Source organism: Malaclemys terrapin, chromosome 8 (genome assembly GCF_027887155.1).
Source record: "Malaclemys terrapin pileata isolate rMalTer1 chromosome 8, rMalTer1.hap1, whole genome shotgun sequence".
Lineage (NCBI taxonomy): Eukaryota > Metazoa > Chordata > Testudines > Emydidae > Malaclemys > Malaclemys terrapin.
In genome coordinates, this window is record NC_071512.1 from 12,183,907 (window position 1) to 12,199,377 (window position 15,471).

General features: G+C 44.7%; 1 protein-coding gene across 1 annotated transcript in view; it reads right to left on the reverse strand.

The window, feature by feature from the left end:
• JADE2 (jade family PHD finger 2) overlaps window positions 1-15,471 on the reverse strand; it is a 144,788-nt gene that overhangs the window by 63,861 nt on the left and 65,456 nt on the right. Inside the window, exon 5 of the mRNA XM_054037395.1 lies at window positions 2,045-2,214. Within this exon, the coding sequence (XP_053893370.1) occupies window positions 2,045-2,214 (170 nt within the window). The remainder of the gene's footprint in view (window positions 1-2,044; window positions 2,215-15,471) is intronic.

Consider the following 15,471-nt stretch of genomic DNA (forward strand, 5'->3'; position numbering starts at 1 on the left):
CCACTTACAAGAAGGAATCAGAAGTGGAAATACAACTATTTCATTAAATAAAATAAATGAATTAATGGAGATATCCTATCTCCTAGAACTGGAAGGGACCTTGAAAGATCATTGAGTCCAGCCCTCTGCCTTCACTAGCAGGACCAAGTACTGAATTTGCCCCAGATCCCTAAATGGCCTCCTCAAGGATTGAACTCACAACCCTGGGTTTAGCAGGCCAATGCTCAAACCACTGAGCTATCCCACCCCCCCAGGCTAAATATCAGGGTTGGAAGGGACCTCAGGAGGTCATCTAGTCCAACCCACCACTCAAAGCGGGACCAATTCCCAGACAGATTTTTGCCCCAGATCCCTAAATGGCCCCCTCAAGGACTGAACTCACAACCTTGGGCTTAATCAATCAGGCCAGTGCGCAAACCACTGAGCTATACTTCGTACGGCAACCAAGTTCAAAACAGGGTGTAAAGGGCGACGACACTAACAATCCCGCAGCGTCAGAAAGGATGCACAGTGTGATTTCTCAGAAACAGAAGTTTCATCTGTGGAGTGATAGGAAGTTTGGTTCCTTTGAAGACAGACAGCAACGTTTCAAACTAGTGCTGGTTGGTATGATTCCTATGGCTGGGTTGTTTACTTGGTGCAAAGACCTGGCCAAAATCACTGACGTTTCAAAACCTGTGGCAAAAACAGGGTGTGATCCCTATAGGGCTGAAGCTGCTAACATGGGCTAGGCTGTCTGTGATTCACTAATGAGGCTGCGGGAGAGGCAATGAATTTTTAACATAGTTAACCAGGCTCCAAAAAGACCTTTAGAATTCTCTTATATGCATGGTGATAATGATAGCAAAATCTGGCTAACACAACATTAGTCAGTGAAAGGAGCAGAGTTTCACTGAAAACAAGAATGCAGAAGGCCAGCAAATATATGGGGCTAAATTCTGCGCTAATTTAACACTGTGTGATTCCACTGCAATAAAGAGGTTCTCACAGGGTATAGATCAATGCAGAATTTAGCTCATGAACTGTACGTTTGAACATGTCTTTCCTAATAAGCAATGTGCGATTCTGTTTATTAAGGTGTTTTATATCACATCTAGTCCCTCCCTTGTAGACCACTGTCTCTGGGAGTAGCACTTTATGTCAGTAAATTCCAACCACTGTTGTGAAAAGCTGAATGTTTATACTTAAATTACTAGTAGTCTGCTAGTCTTAGCTTAGTGGTTGTAATCACAACACAGTAACCCTTACCCAGCCAGGGTTGGAAAGTTCCTCCAGAGTGACTCCGCCAGTCCTGACGACCGTACCACCCTGTTTCAGTTCTAACAAGTTTGCCCAGCTGAACATCATAAACACTAATGGGCTAACTCCCAATCCCACTTACTTCTGTTTAACTGAAATGGATTAAAATGTGCAGTGATATAAAGCTACAGTTATGCTAGCTATACCACACTGTGCCATGCACAGACAATTGGAAAATGAGAGGCACCCCATGACCGGTATTCCTCAGCTGTACATATTTTGACCGAAATAATGCCGTTTCTTTCCTCTGACTCCATTTGTCAGTTTGGCAAAAAGACAGTTGAGCAGGGCCTTTGTGATTTTGGAGAGAATCAAGGGAAGAGGGGTAGATGTCGGTGTGGTACCTTTCATTTTCCTCTCCTGGCCATGGGGCACTTCCTGCAGTACAGTGCTTTGGGGAGCAGTAATGGAGATGAAGCTAGAGGTGGGAATGGAGTTAAAGTGCAGCAGTTGGAGTCAGGAGTCTGGATTCTGTTATCTGTTCTGTAAATCAACCTCCTTGCTCTACTGCAGCGGTTCTCAAACTTTTTGTATGGGCAATCCCGGGGGCTGACAGCTCACAACCCCCACGTAACCATCTTGTGACCCTTTGAGGCTAATAAACCATGACCCTCAATTTGAGAACCCCTACTCTACTGGATGAAAGCAGCACTGAAGGCCTCAACCCTTTTTGATTTTATAATTAATAAGGCATAATACCAACTCTGTGCTCCCCGACAAGCAGAGAAGTAACAGCAACACCTACCCATCTCCCTTAACTCCATGTTCACAAGCTCCAGCCAGCAAGCGTCAATCTCATCCAGGTCGTAGCGGATCACTCCCTGTGAGCACGTCCTGTGGACCTCCGAAATCTCAGAGACAGACAGACTGCTTGGGGAAACCTGTGGAGGAGACTCCTCTAGCAGGGGCGTAATCCTAGGAGAAGAAAAGGAGAGCGTAAGAAGGAGCTGCAGTAGGTAAAGAATTTATCATTAGAAACCTGACTACAAACTATTTATCCCCAACGCTCTGATCCTGCCAACACTTATGTAGGTGCTTAACTTTAAGCAGTCCCATCACAAGCAGTCCCTTCAAAGTCAACGGGGCTACTCACATGCTTAAACTTAAGCATGTGCATAAGTGTTGGCAGGATCGGGGCTCTTACACACATGACTAAATTTTCAAAAGTGACTAGTGATTTTGGGTGCTTCAGATTTGGAGGCCTGACTTGAGCCATGCAGAAGGCATGAGGCTCAGACAGTGCTGAGCAACCACCCTGTGAAAATCTGGTGTCTCAAGTTGGGCCCTCAAAATTGAGGCTCCCAAATCACAAGTCGTTTATGAAATCTCCATGATTTTTTGGACACTAACAAAATACATTGAAAAAGATGAAGATCCAGCCTACACACAAACGTCGTACCGCTTTAACGACACCCATCAAGTTAGGGTGAACCCTACCTAGCATGGCCACAGTTATACGGTATAAAAGTCCATATACTGGTATAGCGTATTCCTGCATGAGAAGGGGAGTAAGCGTGACTGGCGTAAGCACTTTTATATTGTTATAACTGCAACCACACTAGGGGTTCCACTGGTAGAACTATTTTGATAAAAAGGTAAAAAGTCACCCGTCTAACTGACACAGTTATACTGTAACACAATCTGTGCAGACCAGGCCTAACTTACAGGAGGAAAAATGCTTGTGTGCTGACACTAGATGTAGTCTTTGTAAACACCAGGGTCCCTATTCATGTAGCAACGGCTTCACAAATGAGAAGGACAGTGAATGTTCAGCACAAAGGCGAAACCCCGTGTGTTTCACCCCTGACCTCGCAGCAAATCCCAACGTTCAAGTGACCCACATTGCAGACACTCTCAGGACAGAATGCACCTTTGCAACAAAAGCTTGTAGTGTGTGCGCGCCATGGGAAGTGCAAATCTCTTTTTCTACCCTTTAATGGACTTATATTCAGTGATGTAGGCAGTGGTTTATCATTGCATCAGGAGCCGCAGTTGCACTCCCCTAAAAGGAACATGTGGTATCGTGGGAGACCCTGAGAGATGCTGGCTATTTTGACAGGATACTAAAACTTCTTGGTTATCCATCAACCCATAAGGATCGTTGCCATAGCAGGTGTTGTTTTTAATTGATATATTCGCATAAGCAGTGATTAATGCAGAAGGATGTGTGCCCTGCATCTTTTTAAGCGTGTCCCAGGAGCTGTAACAGCATGAAAAGGGCATAGATTGACTTCCCCTCCATATACCTTGGCATTGCTTCTAACTGAGAAGCAGATGGTAGACAAGACAGCCCAAACAGAGGTAAAGAAACCACCAGTGAGCAATTACACATCACTAATTTTCATTTCCTTAAAATAAACAGGAATAAAGAACCTCCAGGATAACAACTCAGCTGCATAAAGTGGTGGGTCAAGGAAGGTGTTTAAAGAGTCAGATGCGCTGCTGCTGTAAAAAAATACTTTGCGCTGCTTGCAATCCGGGTGGGGTGACTGCCTCCAGATGAGAAAGAAAAGGATGTGCCAGGGTAAACAGGACACTGCACCAAAACAAACCATTTGAGCTTAGTTGGGGGGGAGGGTTTTTTTGATGTCTTTCAAAAGAAAAATAATGTGAAAACAGAAAAATATCCACATTCGACTTTGCTAAGTATTTGTTTTTTAGGTACTGGAGAGGCTATGCTTTTCAAAATGTACAGTAAAGCACTCTCCACAAGCGTGGTGCTTTGCCTAATGGTTAGAGCAAGGCACTAGGATTCAGGAGGTCTGGGCTGTATTTCTGGTTCTGCTGCTAACTTGCTGCACGAGCTTGGGCATGTCTCTTACCCCCTCTGTCTTTTGTTTCCCAATCAGTAAATAGGGATAACAATGCTTACTTGCTTCATGAGGGGTGAAGGCATCTGAAATTGATCTATGAGCGGAAGGATGGTCTGGTCTGGTGGTTAAGGCACTGAGTTGGAACTCTTGAAGCAAGGTGCAGATCCCAGCTCTGCTACAGACTCCTTGGGCAAGTCACTTAGGGTTTGTCTAGACAAACATTTAGTTTGCGGCAAGGTGGGGTGTGAATCTATCCTGCACTAGCCTGTCATGAGCTAACTGTCCACACAGACCCTGCTGACGCTCATTAACAATGTGTTAATGCACTTTGATCTAATCCTCTTTGAAACTGTTGGTGTGTGCCAGCAGGGTCCACAGAGACAGTTAGTGCGCGGCAGGCAAGTGCGGGATAGAGTTACTCCCCAGCTTGCCATAAACTTACTGTTTGTGTAGACAAACCCTTATTCTCTCTGCTTCCCTTTTGTAAAGTAGGAATAATAATCCTTTCCTTCTCTCACCCTTTGCCTTGTCTATTTATACTATAAAATGTTTGGGGTAGGAGCTCGCTTTTACAATGTGTATATGGAGCACATAATACAATGGGGATCCAGTCTTGGTTGTGTCCCCTAGGCACCAGCTTAATGCAAGATCAGCCCCCCTGGTCTTCTCCAGCGGATGGTGATCGACAGCGGAAGTGAAAAACGTTACTGCATAGGGTATCTGAACATGAATCCCACGGATTAGCAATAGAGTCCAATGCACACTCTTGGCCGAGACAGCATGAATATTTGTAAATGAGTTTTAAAACTTGTATAAAGATTGAAGTACCTCGAAGCAGAGCCCTACAGTCAGGGATTTATTTGTTCAGGTCCAGGACTGCACACTGAAAGAATGAAGATAAACTGAGCTTATAGTCAAAGCACAGGTGAAACCATGTGTCTGTTGTTTGTGTTTGCTGGGCTACTCAACCCGAGGGAGTGAATTTGAGCTTGGGGGATACTCACAAGGAGTTTGGAACTTAGCGAGGAGTTTTCCAAACTTCCTCTACGTTGCTATAACCACTGAAAGTGCACAAAGATCCCAAGTTTTATCTAGAAACTAGGCAGAGAGGTTTAGGCCCAGTTCAGTAAGATCATTAAGTAAATTCACTCTGCGTACCTGGCTTTGTGGCTGTCAGGCTTTCTGAGACTGAAACCGGATTCCAGCCACAGCATGCAAGCCAGCTGTGCAGTGGACTCACCTGGGTGCTTAGAATGCTGCTGGTTAAGCATTCATAGCAACCATTGAAAATGCTGCAGTCATCTGGGAACTTTCCTTTTCTCAACAGCACTTTCCTTTCCAAGAAAGCCTGCCAACTGAGGACTGGGGTCCTGCCTTCTTGTGCCCGCTACACTTTCCGGAGTCCAGCTCTGTGAATGCCTTATTGTACCATTATGCTCCCTAAATCCTGGCCTTAGGATGCAGAAAACTGTTAAACAAGCATCTTACCAAACAACAACAGTTTGCAGCTCTGTAGAGCCTTTCATCTAGGGAGCCCCAAGTGTTTTACAACCATGGATGAACAGAGCCTCAAAATATCCCCAGTTTACAGATCATGGAACAGACTGATCGGTCCAAACTTGTCCACACAATGAGACAGTGGAAGACCTGTGAATAGAATTCAGGAGTCCTGATTCCCAATGCCTGCTTTAACCTCTAGTCCACACTACTCTAAATTTAGTCTACCTTCCCTCTCTCTTTTTAATGATGCCCCCAATCACCTAGTTCTGCACAGGAAATGCCCACCCTGTGATGCCATTACTTGCCCGACATATCCCTGCACACAGCTATGTCCAGGAAGGACTTAACAGCCATTCCAGACATTCCTTTTCTCCCAGAAATCACTCTCCCTCACTTTAGTCTGAGCAGAACTTATCGCAGACTTGTGCAGAGCCCCGAACTTGCAACATTTTTATTTGCAAGTTTGATCATGAAATGATTTGAATTAGCACAAATGTGCATGGGACTCGGGTTAGCGCTCTCCTTATTCCTCCAGCCCAGCTCGGGCAGGTCTGCGTTACACTGGAACCTACCAGGCACGCTACCAAGTTTGACGCTGCCTCTGGCACAAGAAAAACCACACACTGCACTGAGCTGTGTTAGGCTCTCTACAACAAGGCTTTTCCTTAACGCTAAAAGGGGGGTGGTCCCATCAATCTTTCATTTATTTTTACTGCTCCCCTAAGGTAATCCTTTAGTTAGCCCTAGGCAATATGACAATAATACAAGAGAGAGCAGCTGTCAGTTCTTTGAGACACTCAGTCATTGAATGAGTTTTTCCCACACAGCCTGAGAGAGTTTGCTGGCTTACCTCTCTCTGCCACCGTCCTACAGCCTTAGGAGCCGCCCATACAACAAGCAGTTCTCCTGCACCTCAGGAGCTTCCACACCAGTCTCAATAGATGTAAACACAGAGCTGCTGATTTTGTTTTATAAAGCAACTCCTGAGTTCCAAGCCTCCCTCTCCTGCTGTCTCTGTGGCCTCAGGCACTTTCTGCCCACGTTTCCCCTTCTGCTAAATTGGCTTCATAATATTACTGACTTCAGGAGTAATAAACATGACATCACATGCAATTTTTAATGGCGTATCTTATTCTTTTCAAAAACAGATGACTGTTATCCATAAGAATTCATCTGTTCTTCACACACTCCATTCTTGCCTCTTTTACCCTGCATTCAGCAGAATCCCAGATTTCAAGAGAGCCATCAGGAATGACCAATACGAAAGCTTTGGGCCTAGGTCTCTGTGGGAACAATCTATCTTTCGAGGAATTAAATACTTTCCTCTCATACCATGAAGGATTAAGCCATTTTTTCTCTTCATGTGGTGCTTTTATTTCTTTCTGTCTTGCGAGCATTACTACACATCTGTTGGCAGCAACCTCCCACATGTTTTGATTCCGAAGTCAAAGAAATAACCCTACCTCCAGCTAAACCTGTCTGCATCAATCTCCTCACATTGGTCCCTGTGCTATCAGAGGGTGTTTTCCCCCTTAGAGCTCACTGAAGGGATCACTGAGAATAATCACGTGGTCGAAGTGCCACTTCAGGAAAGGAATAGCCAGCCTGGATTTTTATATATACTGCTCTGTACAGAGCTGGGAAATCTAATGTGAAAAAGCACAAGTGAAAAGTAGGCTACTCCAGCCTCCGCTGAGATGTGGTAAGCCAAGCTATGACAGCTATTACAGTCATTTACTTTGAGGGCTATCAGATGGGGACGAGAAGCCAATGAAACTCTTGTTATTCTTAGACTGTGAAGCTAGAAGCAGAAGAATGTGGTTGTTAAGGATAATGCTGCTTTTTCAAGGAGCTCAGGAATCCTGCCTCTCTCAGTGAGGTACTGTTTCCATAATAATGAGCCGATGCTGACCTACCCCAGCTAGAAAGGAGAGGCTCTGTGCCTAGGTAGTCAAGTATCAGGGGGTAGCTGTGTTAGTCTGTATCCACAAAAACAACAATTTGTTAGTCTTTAAGGTGCCACCGGACTCCTTGTTGTTTTTGTGCCTAGGTAGGTTAGCAGCTTACACAGATGGACAGGCAGACACGGGGCTTTAAGCCTGATAGGGCTCTCTGCACATTCCCAACCACACACACCCTACCTCACCAGCCACAGTACCACCAACAGACAGGGGCGGCTCAAGGCACCAGTGCACCAAGCGCGTGCCTGGGGCGGCAAGTCTGAGGGTGGCAGTCAGGCTGCCTTCAGCGGCATGCCTGCAGGAGGTCCGCCGGTCCAGTGGCTTCGGCGGTAATTCGGCGGCAGGTACGCCGAAGGCACGGGACTGGTGGACCTCCCACAGGCATGCCACCGAATACGCATTACCAGCGGACCTCCTGCAGGCATGCTGCAGAAGGCTGCCTCACTGCCGTGCTTGGGGCGGCAAAATACATAGAGCCACGCCTGCCAACAGGCCAGGAAGTGTGTGTGTGGGGGTGTAATCAAAGGAGGTGATGGCGCCATGCCTATCTTATTTTGTATAGGGGGTCCTCTGCAAAAACAAGGCCATCCCTTAGTTTTGTACAATGATCATTTGTGATCAAATGCTCACCCCTCCCACACAGTGCTCAGTAAGGAGTGTGTGCAGTTCAACAACTGCCCTGGCAAGTCGCGTAAGTGCACCCCAGGGATCCAATACTATCTCGCAGAAGGCACTGAACTGACAAGTCTTTTCTGGAGCTTTGCCATGCAGCAATATTCGATCAACTGTAATTGTGGGTGAGCAATCTGAGTTCAAACTGGATGATATGGGATGATACATTAAAATCCCCAATTAGGAAATACCGACAGCCAGATCCCAATCTCTTTTACACTGAGTGACCCCTTTTGCCCTGCAATACAGCAGATCAGGATCTGCCTGCAAGTCCTCGTTCTACATTTTGAAGCTGTTCCTCCCTTGTCGAGAATTAAAGCGTGGAGCTCTTTTTTCACCCTCTGAGTGAATGTGAGGTTAATACTTTGTCTTAGGTGAGATGAGTTGGAAACATCAGCTCAGCCACCAGACACTGAGCTCCCACTTCCCAAACACAGTGTCCCAGAATTGCCCATCACATGAGAAAGCCTCTTCTCAAGTCTATTATCTACCAGGCCTCAGAGATGTCAAGGTAGCCCCACTCTCTGCCAGTGGAGGAAGGCTACGGGTTCAGTGCTTCCACTCTCTAGACACACTGAGTAGTACCCTACTCCACAAGCAGTCCCACTGAACTGACACAAGCCCTACATAGGAATGTACATTACAGCTACATACTCCTGAGAAACCTCAGGATGAACTGTTTCATAATATGATGGGCTACCACACAGAAACTCACTGGAATTCCTCCTTGCCCACCCTCCCACACAAATGGAGATTGTCTTGGGGAGGCATTGCGATTCAGGGCCCAGTCTAATTCACAGAAAAGTTAATGGAAAGGCTCCTACAGACTTTGATGGGTCTTGGACTGAGTTCTTGAGCATCTGACTGGAAACATGAACGGTCAGAAGATGGGCTACATCTTGCATTGGTTTAAATCAGCATAGGCCGATTTCCACCAGCAATGCCTCCTGCCCTGCATCTCAATATACCTCAGCTACTGCAGTGAGTTAGTCCAGTGTTCCTGGAGTCACTAAGATCAAAATCTGAGCCTGAGCCTCTTTGAAGCTACAGAATCACGTTGTAAAAGGGCCATTTCACTTCTTCATCCTTCCCAGCTGGATAAACTGTGCTCAGCTCTCCCCTAAATACAGCAGAATTCTTTTTACTTCAGTGAAGTTAACTCTTGAATTACATCAGTGTAAACGAGAAGAGAATCAGGCCCGTGGAGTATTATAGTGTTGACTGGGGGCCAGATTCTGACTGTGATTGTAACGCCACTAGCATCAGAGAGAGTTACTTCTCATTTACAGCAGTGCAAAAAATATCAGATTTTGCTCCTGGATAAGACAAACCGAGGTCCTGTCTGCTCTGTGTAGACGTTCAAGCTCCCAGAACATCATTTGTAAGAGCAGGGATGTCCTGACCAAATGCGATTACACTGCTGTGTAATGTGCTGTGAGCAAGCTGTCTACTACCCTGATGGCACAGGAATCCTTGTAGATGATACCGCAGAAGGTGGCTGCCCTCCTGTATGTATATAATGAGTGGGGCACTTTGGGATGCTTTGGAATGAAAGGAATCACATATCCCACTTATGGATTGGTTCTGGACACTGTGTAATAAGAACCAGGATGAAGAGAAGCGAAGCGAAGCTGCCTCATCTGCCATTAACTTCCTGGATGGGAAATGAGCAGGCACTCGCTGTCAATTCTCCCGCATTCTTCAGCAACTTTATAGCATCACGTGTCACACTTGCCATGAGCATGACAACAGTGTCACACATAATGACATGCAATCACAGGAAGAGCTAGAACTGAAAAGCAAAGCACGGTGCCAGCTCTGACAGCTCTCTGTAAACTCAGGAGCTGAAGCTTGCAGCAATATTTGCACAGATCACATTTCCTCCTTGAAATATCCCATCATGACACAAATGTCAATATACAAACATGCTGCAAGGAAACAAACAAGCACAAAGCAACAAACTTTACTGTATTACAGCCTTCAAAAAAACGGCTGTGGCTGGGATATTTCGGATCATGCCAAACCTGAGGGCCTGATTCTCCCCTCACTTACACCGCTGTGAACTGGGAATAGCTTCAAAGTCAGAGAGTTACATTGGTGTAAATAAGAGGACAATCAAACCTGCTATCTGTGCTTACCACTGATTTTAAAATGGGGCTGTCGAAGAATTTATCACAGCAGATGCACACGTCTTAGACATGTTCCCTGCACTGCTCATAAAGGAGGGCACAGCTGTAGGGGTGGGGTTGATGGAACAAGGGACCAGCATGGCCATCTCCACTCTGTATGCCAGTTCACTGACAGTGAGGAGTTAACATGGGCAGACAGGGATTCTCTCTCAGAGGGTGTGAGTGGAGGAAGGGGGCAGTGAAACAGGAAATGACAAACTGCTTTATATTAAAGATGGGCTGGAGCTGAGAAATCTTGGAGATAAATTCTGTACTTACTACACTCAGTACAACACTACTGAAGCCCATAACTGGCTTCCATCTATCTTAGGTAATATGTCCTCTGTTACCATAGATGTGAGCGCCTCATAGCCTTTAATGTATTTACCCTCACTGCATCCCTGTGCGGCACTGCTATTATCCCCATTATACAGATGAGTCATAGAGAGACAAAGTGACTTGCCCAAGTCACACAGAAAGTATGTGGCAGAGCAAGGAACTGAACCTAGGTCTCTCAAGTCCCAGGCTAGTGTCCTAACCACTGCCTGCTCATTAGCCACACTGGCCACTGTCCTCAGAACACCACACGTCAGCTGCAGGAGCAAAAGATGAGAATATGTGGCTCAGCGAACAGAGCAACAGCATGAAAATCAGGACACCTGGGTTCTTTGTCTTGTCCACTGAATTACTGCATCACCTTGTGCAAGGCACCTAATCTCTCTGTGCCTTGGTTTCCCCAACTGTGAACTGAGAATACAGACCTGTAAGCCCCTATGTAAAGCGCTTTGAGAGCTATGGATGAGGAGTGCTATACAATTGCCAAGTATTATTATGTGCTACAGGAGCAAAATGCAAGCTAAGTTCCAAGAAAGATCCAAAGGGTGACTTCAAGGAGCAATGCACTAGGAAATACAACCACTGTCAGTCAGCCGGTGAAAGATGCCTCTGTAATAACCTGGGGATAGCACCTCCAGATGTCTGGCCAGGATTTTGGAAACTAAACAAAGACTAGCCCTCAGAGAGTCCCTCCCGGGTTTTACACTGAGCCCAGTGCAATCTAGGATAGGGCTTTGGATCTCAAGTAAATTCTGTATGAGTATTCATACAATGCAGGCATAAGCAATAAAACGTAGACTTATGAAAATCACTAGCAAGTGTCAGTGCTTTGAGTTAAGGAGCACCCAGTCACCTGGAACATAGGAGTCACCAGGAACATAGAAGTCACCAATGCATCTTGCTCGGGACCAGCCAGAACTGACATTAACTTATCCATTAACCTAGCTTTCTGGTTACAATGCAAAGCAGCAAGTCTATAGTAAGTCACCAGGAAAGCTCAGCACAGTGGCTCTTAAAGGAAAGCCTAATGCTCTTTTGGAAAAAATATCCAACTGCAATGAATATTTCTGTTTCACTGGTGCAAAGAGATGATTGAACAGATACAAGGAACTACACTGCACAATCAGGCTGTAAGCCTTTATTAATCCTAGTTATGTAACTTGCTTACTGAACTGCCAGCTGCAACAGGTGATACTTTGAAACATGTCCAGTTGGTGATGTGCAAAATGTTGATCTTTGAAACTCAGCAGAACGAAGAGTTTATTTTTAGCCCGGCATAAAAATGCAAAGATTAATGTTCTGCGTGAATATCAAAGGGACAGCATACCTAGGCAATTTACTGTATTGACAGTCATTAGAACTTACTAAGTCTGATAGAGATGCAAGTGCAGACTGATGGTGGCTGGGGGATCCTTTATGCATTATCAGTAAATATGATATTGTCCTGTTAATGGAGCACTGATATGCATAGGTCCCGTATATCATTATCCCTCTGCAGAAAGGAATTTAAAATACAACATTGCTGAACCCAATGTTGATAAACTGGAAAGAAGTAAAGGCTTGTCTACATTACCCACTGGATCGACGGGCAGTGATCCAGTGGGAGTTGATTTATCGTGTCTACTTTAGATGTGATAAATCGACCACCGAGCGCTCTCCTGTCGACTCTGGTACTCCACCAGGGCGAGAGGCTCAGGCGGAGTCGATGGGAGAGCGTCAGCTGTCGACTTACCACAGTGAAGACACCGCGGTAAGTAGATCTAAGTACGTCGACTTCAGCTATGTTATTCATGCAGCTGAAGTTGCGTAACTTAGATCGATTCCCCCCTCACCCTAGTGTAGATCAGGTCTAAGCCTTCACCCAGTCTTCCAATCATCTGGCTAACGCTGGTAATTGCTGTGTTAGCTATATACTGAGAACCTGAAAATGCAAGACTGTATTTAATTCATGGCTTTGAGATCTCCAGAATACCAAAGGTGCGGATTGAAGTCTATAGTTGCTAATGCCACTATCCATGGTAGAGCCCTAAATTAAGGTTTCTCCAACATTTCAACATAAACATTGCAGTTAATTTTCTTAATTTCAAAATGAACTGGATTTTATGGAACAGCCACTGTTTGCTTGCTCCTTACATGCTAACTGATTATTAAAAACATATTTATTAAAATGGAAAGATATAACAGATACAGTGCATGATGCATTGTTATTGATCCTCAATAAATATCTTTAAAACAAGCCACTGATATTATGGAAAGTGTCTTAGGATGTCTAACTCAAATTCATATTGGGGAAAATAACTAAAGCATTACTGTATTTGTTTATTACAGTATGATATTGTTTCCATGGTTCCTGTTAAACTGCAATTTACTCACCACTACTAAGAGTATTGTAAGGAATATATATTAATACGAAGTGTCTCTTGTAAACAGAACCACTAAACTTTATGTGATTTTGGAATTTCCCCTTATTTGGCAGGACTCCAGCACCCTAATAAAAGTGATTCTTTGTACCTACTATAGATAGCACTTATATAGATCCCAAAAGGCTTTACAAATGTTTAATAATTAAGCTTCACAACACCCTTTTGAAATAGGTAAGCAATATCCTACCCATTTTATAGATGGGCAAATTGAGGCCCTGAGAAGTCAAATAACTGAACCAAGGTCACACAAGTGGCAAAGTCAGGAATAAGAATTGCTAATGCCCAAAACCTTGCTCTATAAATGCAAAGTATTCCACTTAGGAAGGAACAATCAACTGCACACATACAAAATGGGAAATGATTGCCTAGGCAGAAGTATTGTGGAAAGGGATCTAGAAATTATAGTGGATCACAAGCTAAATACCAGTCAACAGTGTAGCACCATTGCAAAAAAAGCAAATATCATTCTGGGATGTAGCAGCAGGAGTATTGCAATTAAGACACAAGAAGTAATCCTTCCGCTCTACTCCGCGCTGATACGGCCTCATCGGGAGTGCCACACTTCAGGAAAGATGTGGACAAACTGGCAAAAGTCCAGAGAAGAGCAACAAAAATCATTAAAAGTCTGGAAAACATGACCTATGCAGAAAGATTGAAAAACTGGGTTTGTTTAGTTTGGAGAAGAGAAGACTGAGGGGACATAACAGTTTTCAAGTATACAAAAGGTACTCAAGGAGGAGGGTGAAAAATTGTTCTCGTTAACCTCTGAGGATAGGACAAGAAGCAATGGGATTAAATTGCAACAAGGGCAGTTTAGGTTGGACATTAGGAAAAACTTCCTAATTATCAGGGTTGTTAAGTACTGGAATAAATTGCCTAGGGAGGTTGTGGAATCTCCATCCTTGGCGATTTTTAAGAACAAACACCTGTGGGGATGGTCTAGAGATAATACTTAGTCCTGAGTATACTGAGTGATAATACTGAGTGCAGGGGACTGAACTAGATGATCAATTCAGGTCCCTTCCAGTCCTACCCTTCTATGATTCTAAAACTGACATTCTGCACAGTAAGGCCAGGGTTTTCAAAAGTGTTCAGGACCCATCAGCTCCCATTGAGAACAATAAGAGCTGTTAGATGTTGAGCTTTTTAAAAACCTGGCTGTCAATGCAGTAAATCGACTCTGAGACTGGCATAGCTATGCAAAAGGAAAGCCTATTTCATTCCCAATGAAGTCTCCTGAAGTGTGTAGAATTTGGCAGTGCCCAGGTAACTGGTGTGAAGCTGTTCCTATTAGTCTCATGAAGACAAACTCTACGACCAAGGTCCTGCAGTGAGATTAAACGGATCCAGTAACTGGTAGCTGAGCTCACCCTGGACTCAACAGCTACTTTAGCAACGTAGTTAGTTCCTGCTCTATGATATGTACAGAGACAGGGTAAAAACTGGGGGCCTGAATATAATTTCACGTACACTGGTTTTATGCCAGTCTAACTCTCCTGACGTCCATGGCGTTACAACAGATTTGCACTGGTGTGCGATTAGAGCCCACCCCTGAGCCTAGATCTTCTGAAGTCCAACACTGCACCTGTGCTTCTCAGCCTTGGGAAGCAAAAAGCCCTTACTCTGGATTATCGGCATGGGGACACACTCAGTGCTGCCACTTGAATTATGATCTGTATTGCTTGATATGAGACGATGCACAAAAGGATGCTGCACATTTTCCAATCAGTTGTAATAATAGCATTTCTGTGAGACTTTAGTGGAAATCTACCCCTCCAGTCTGGTACCAAACAAGAACAGCTACAGTTACAGATGGCTGAATGCTTGGTTCACATTTACTGACGGTAAGTTTTAGATTCTCTGAGACAGCAACGCACTAGAGGCCAGATGCTCCACTGTCCAGGACCTTCTGCAGTAGTTTATACCTGTGCAGAATGATTAAAAAATGCTGCTAAATCAGTGCTTTGCACTCATGTAAATGAGAGCACAAGGTGGTGAATCAAACACTTTCCCCTCTTATGCTGCATTTTGGGAAGGAAATGCTGCATTGTTTCCCAGTGCAACCATCCTTACCCTTTGTATATGTCCTGCACCAACAGCTACTTACAATGACACTGATGCAGCTGACAGAACTGGATGCTGAAACACCTGTGTCTTGAGGTCAAGTAACAATCCAGGTGCCCACTGTGTCACGGCAATCACAACACCCTGATCAGTGATCACACTTGCTAGCAGCAACAGGCAGTTATGACTACATGTGGACTTAGTCCTAGGCTTCTCCTAAATGGAGGCTGTCAAA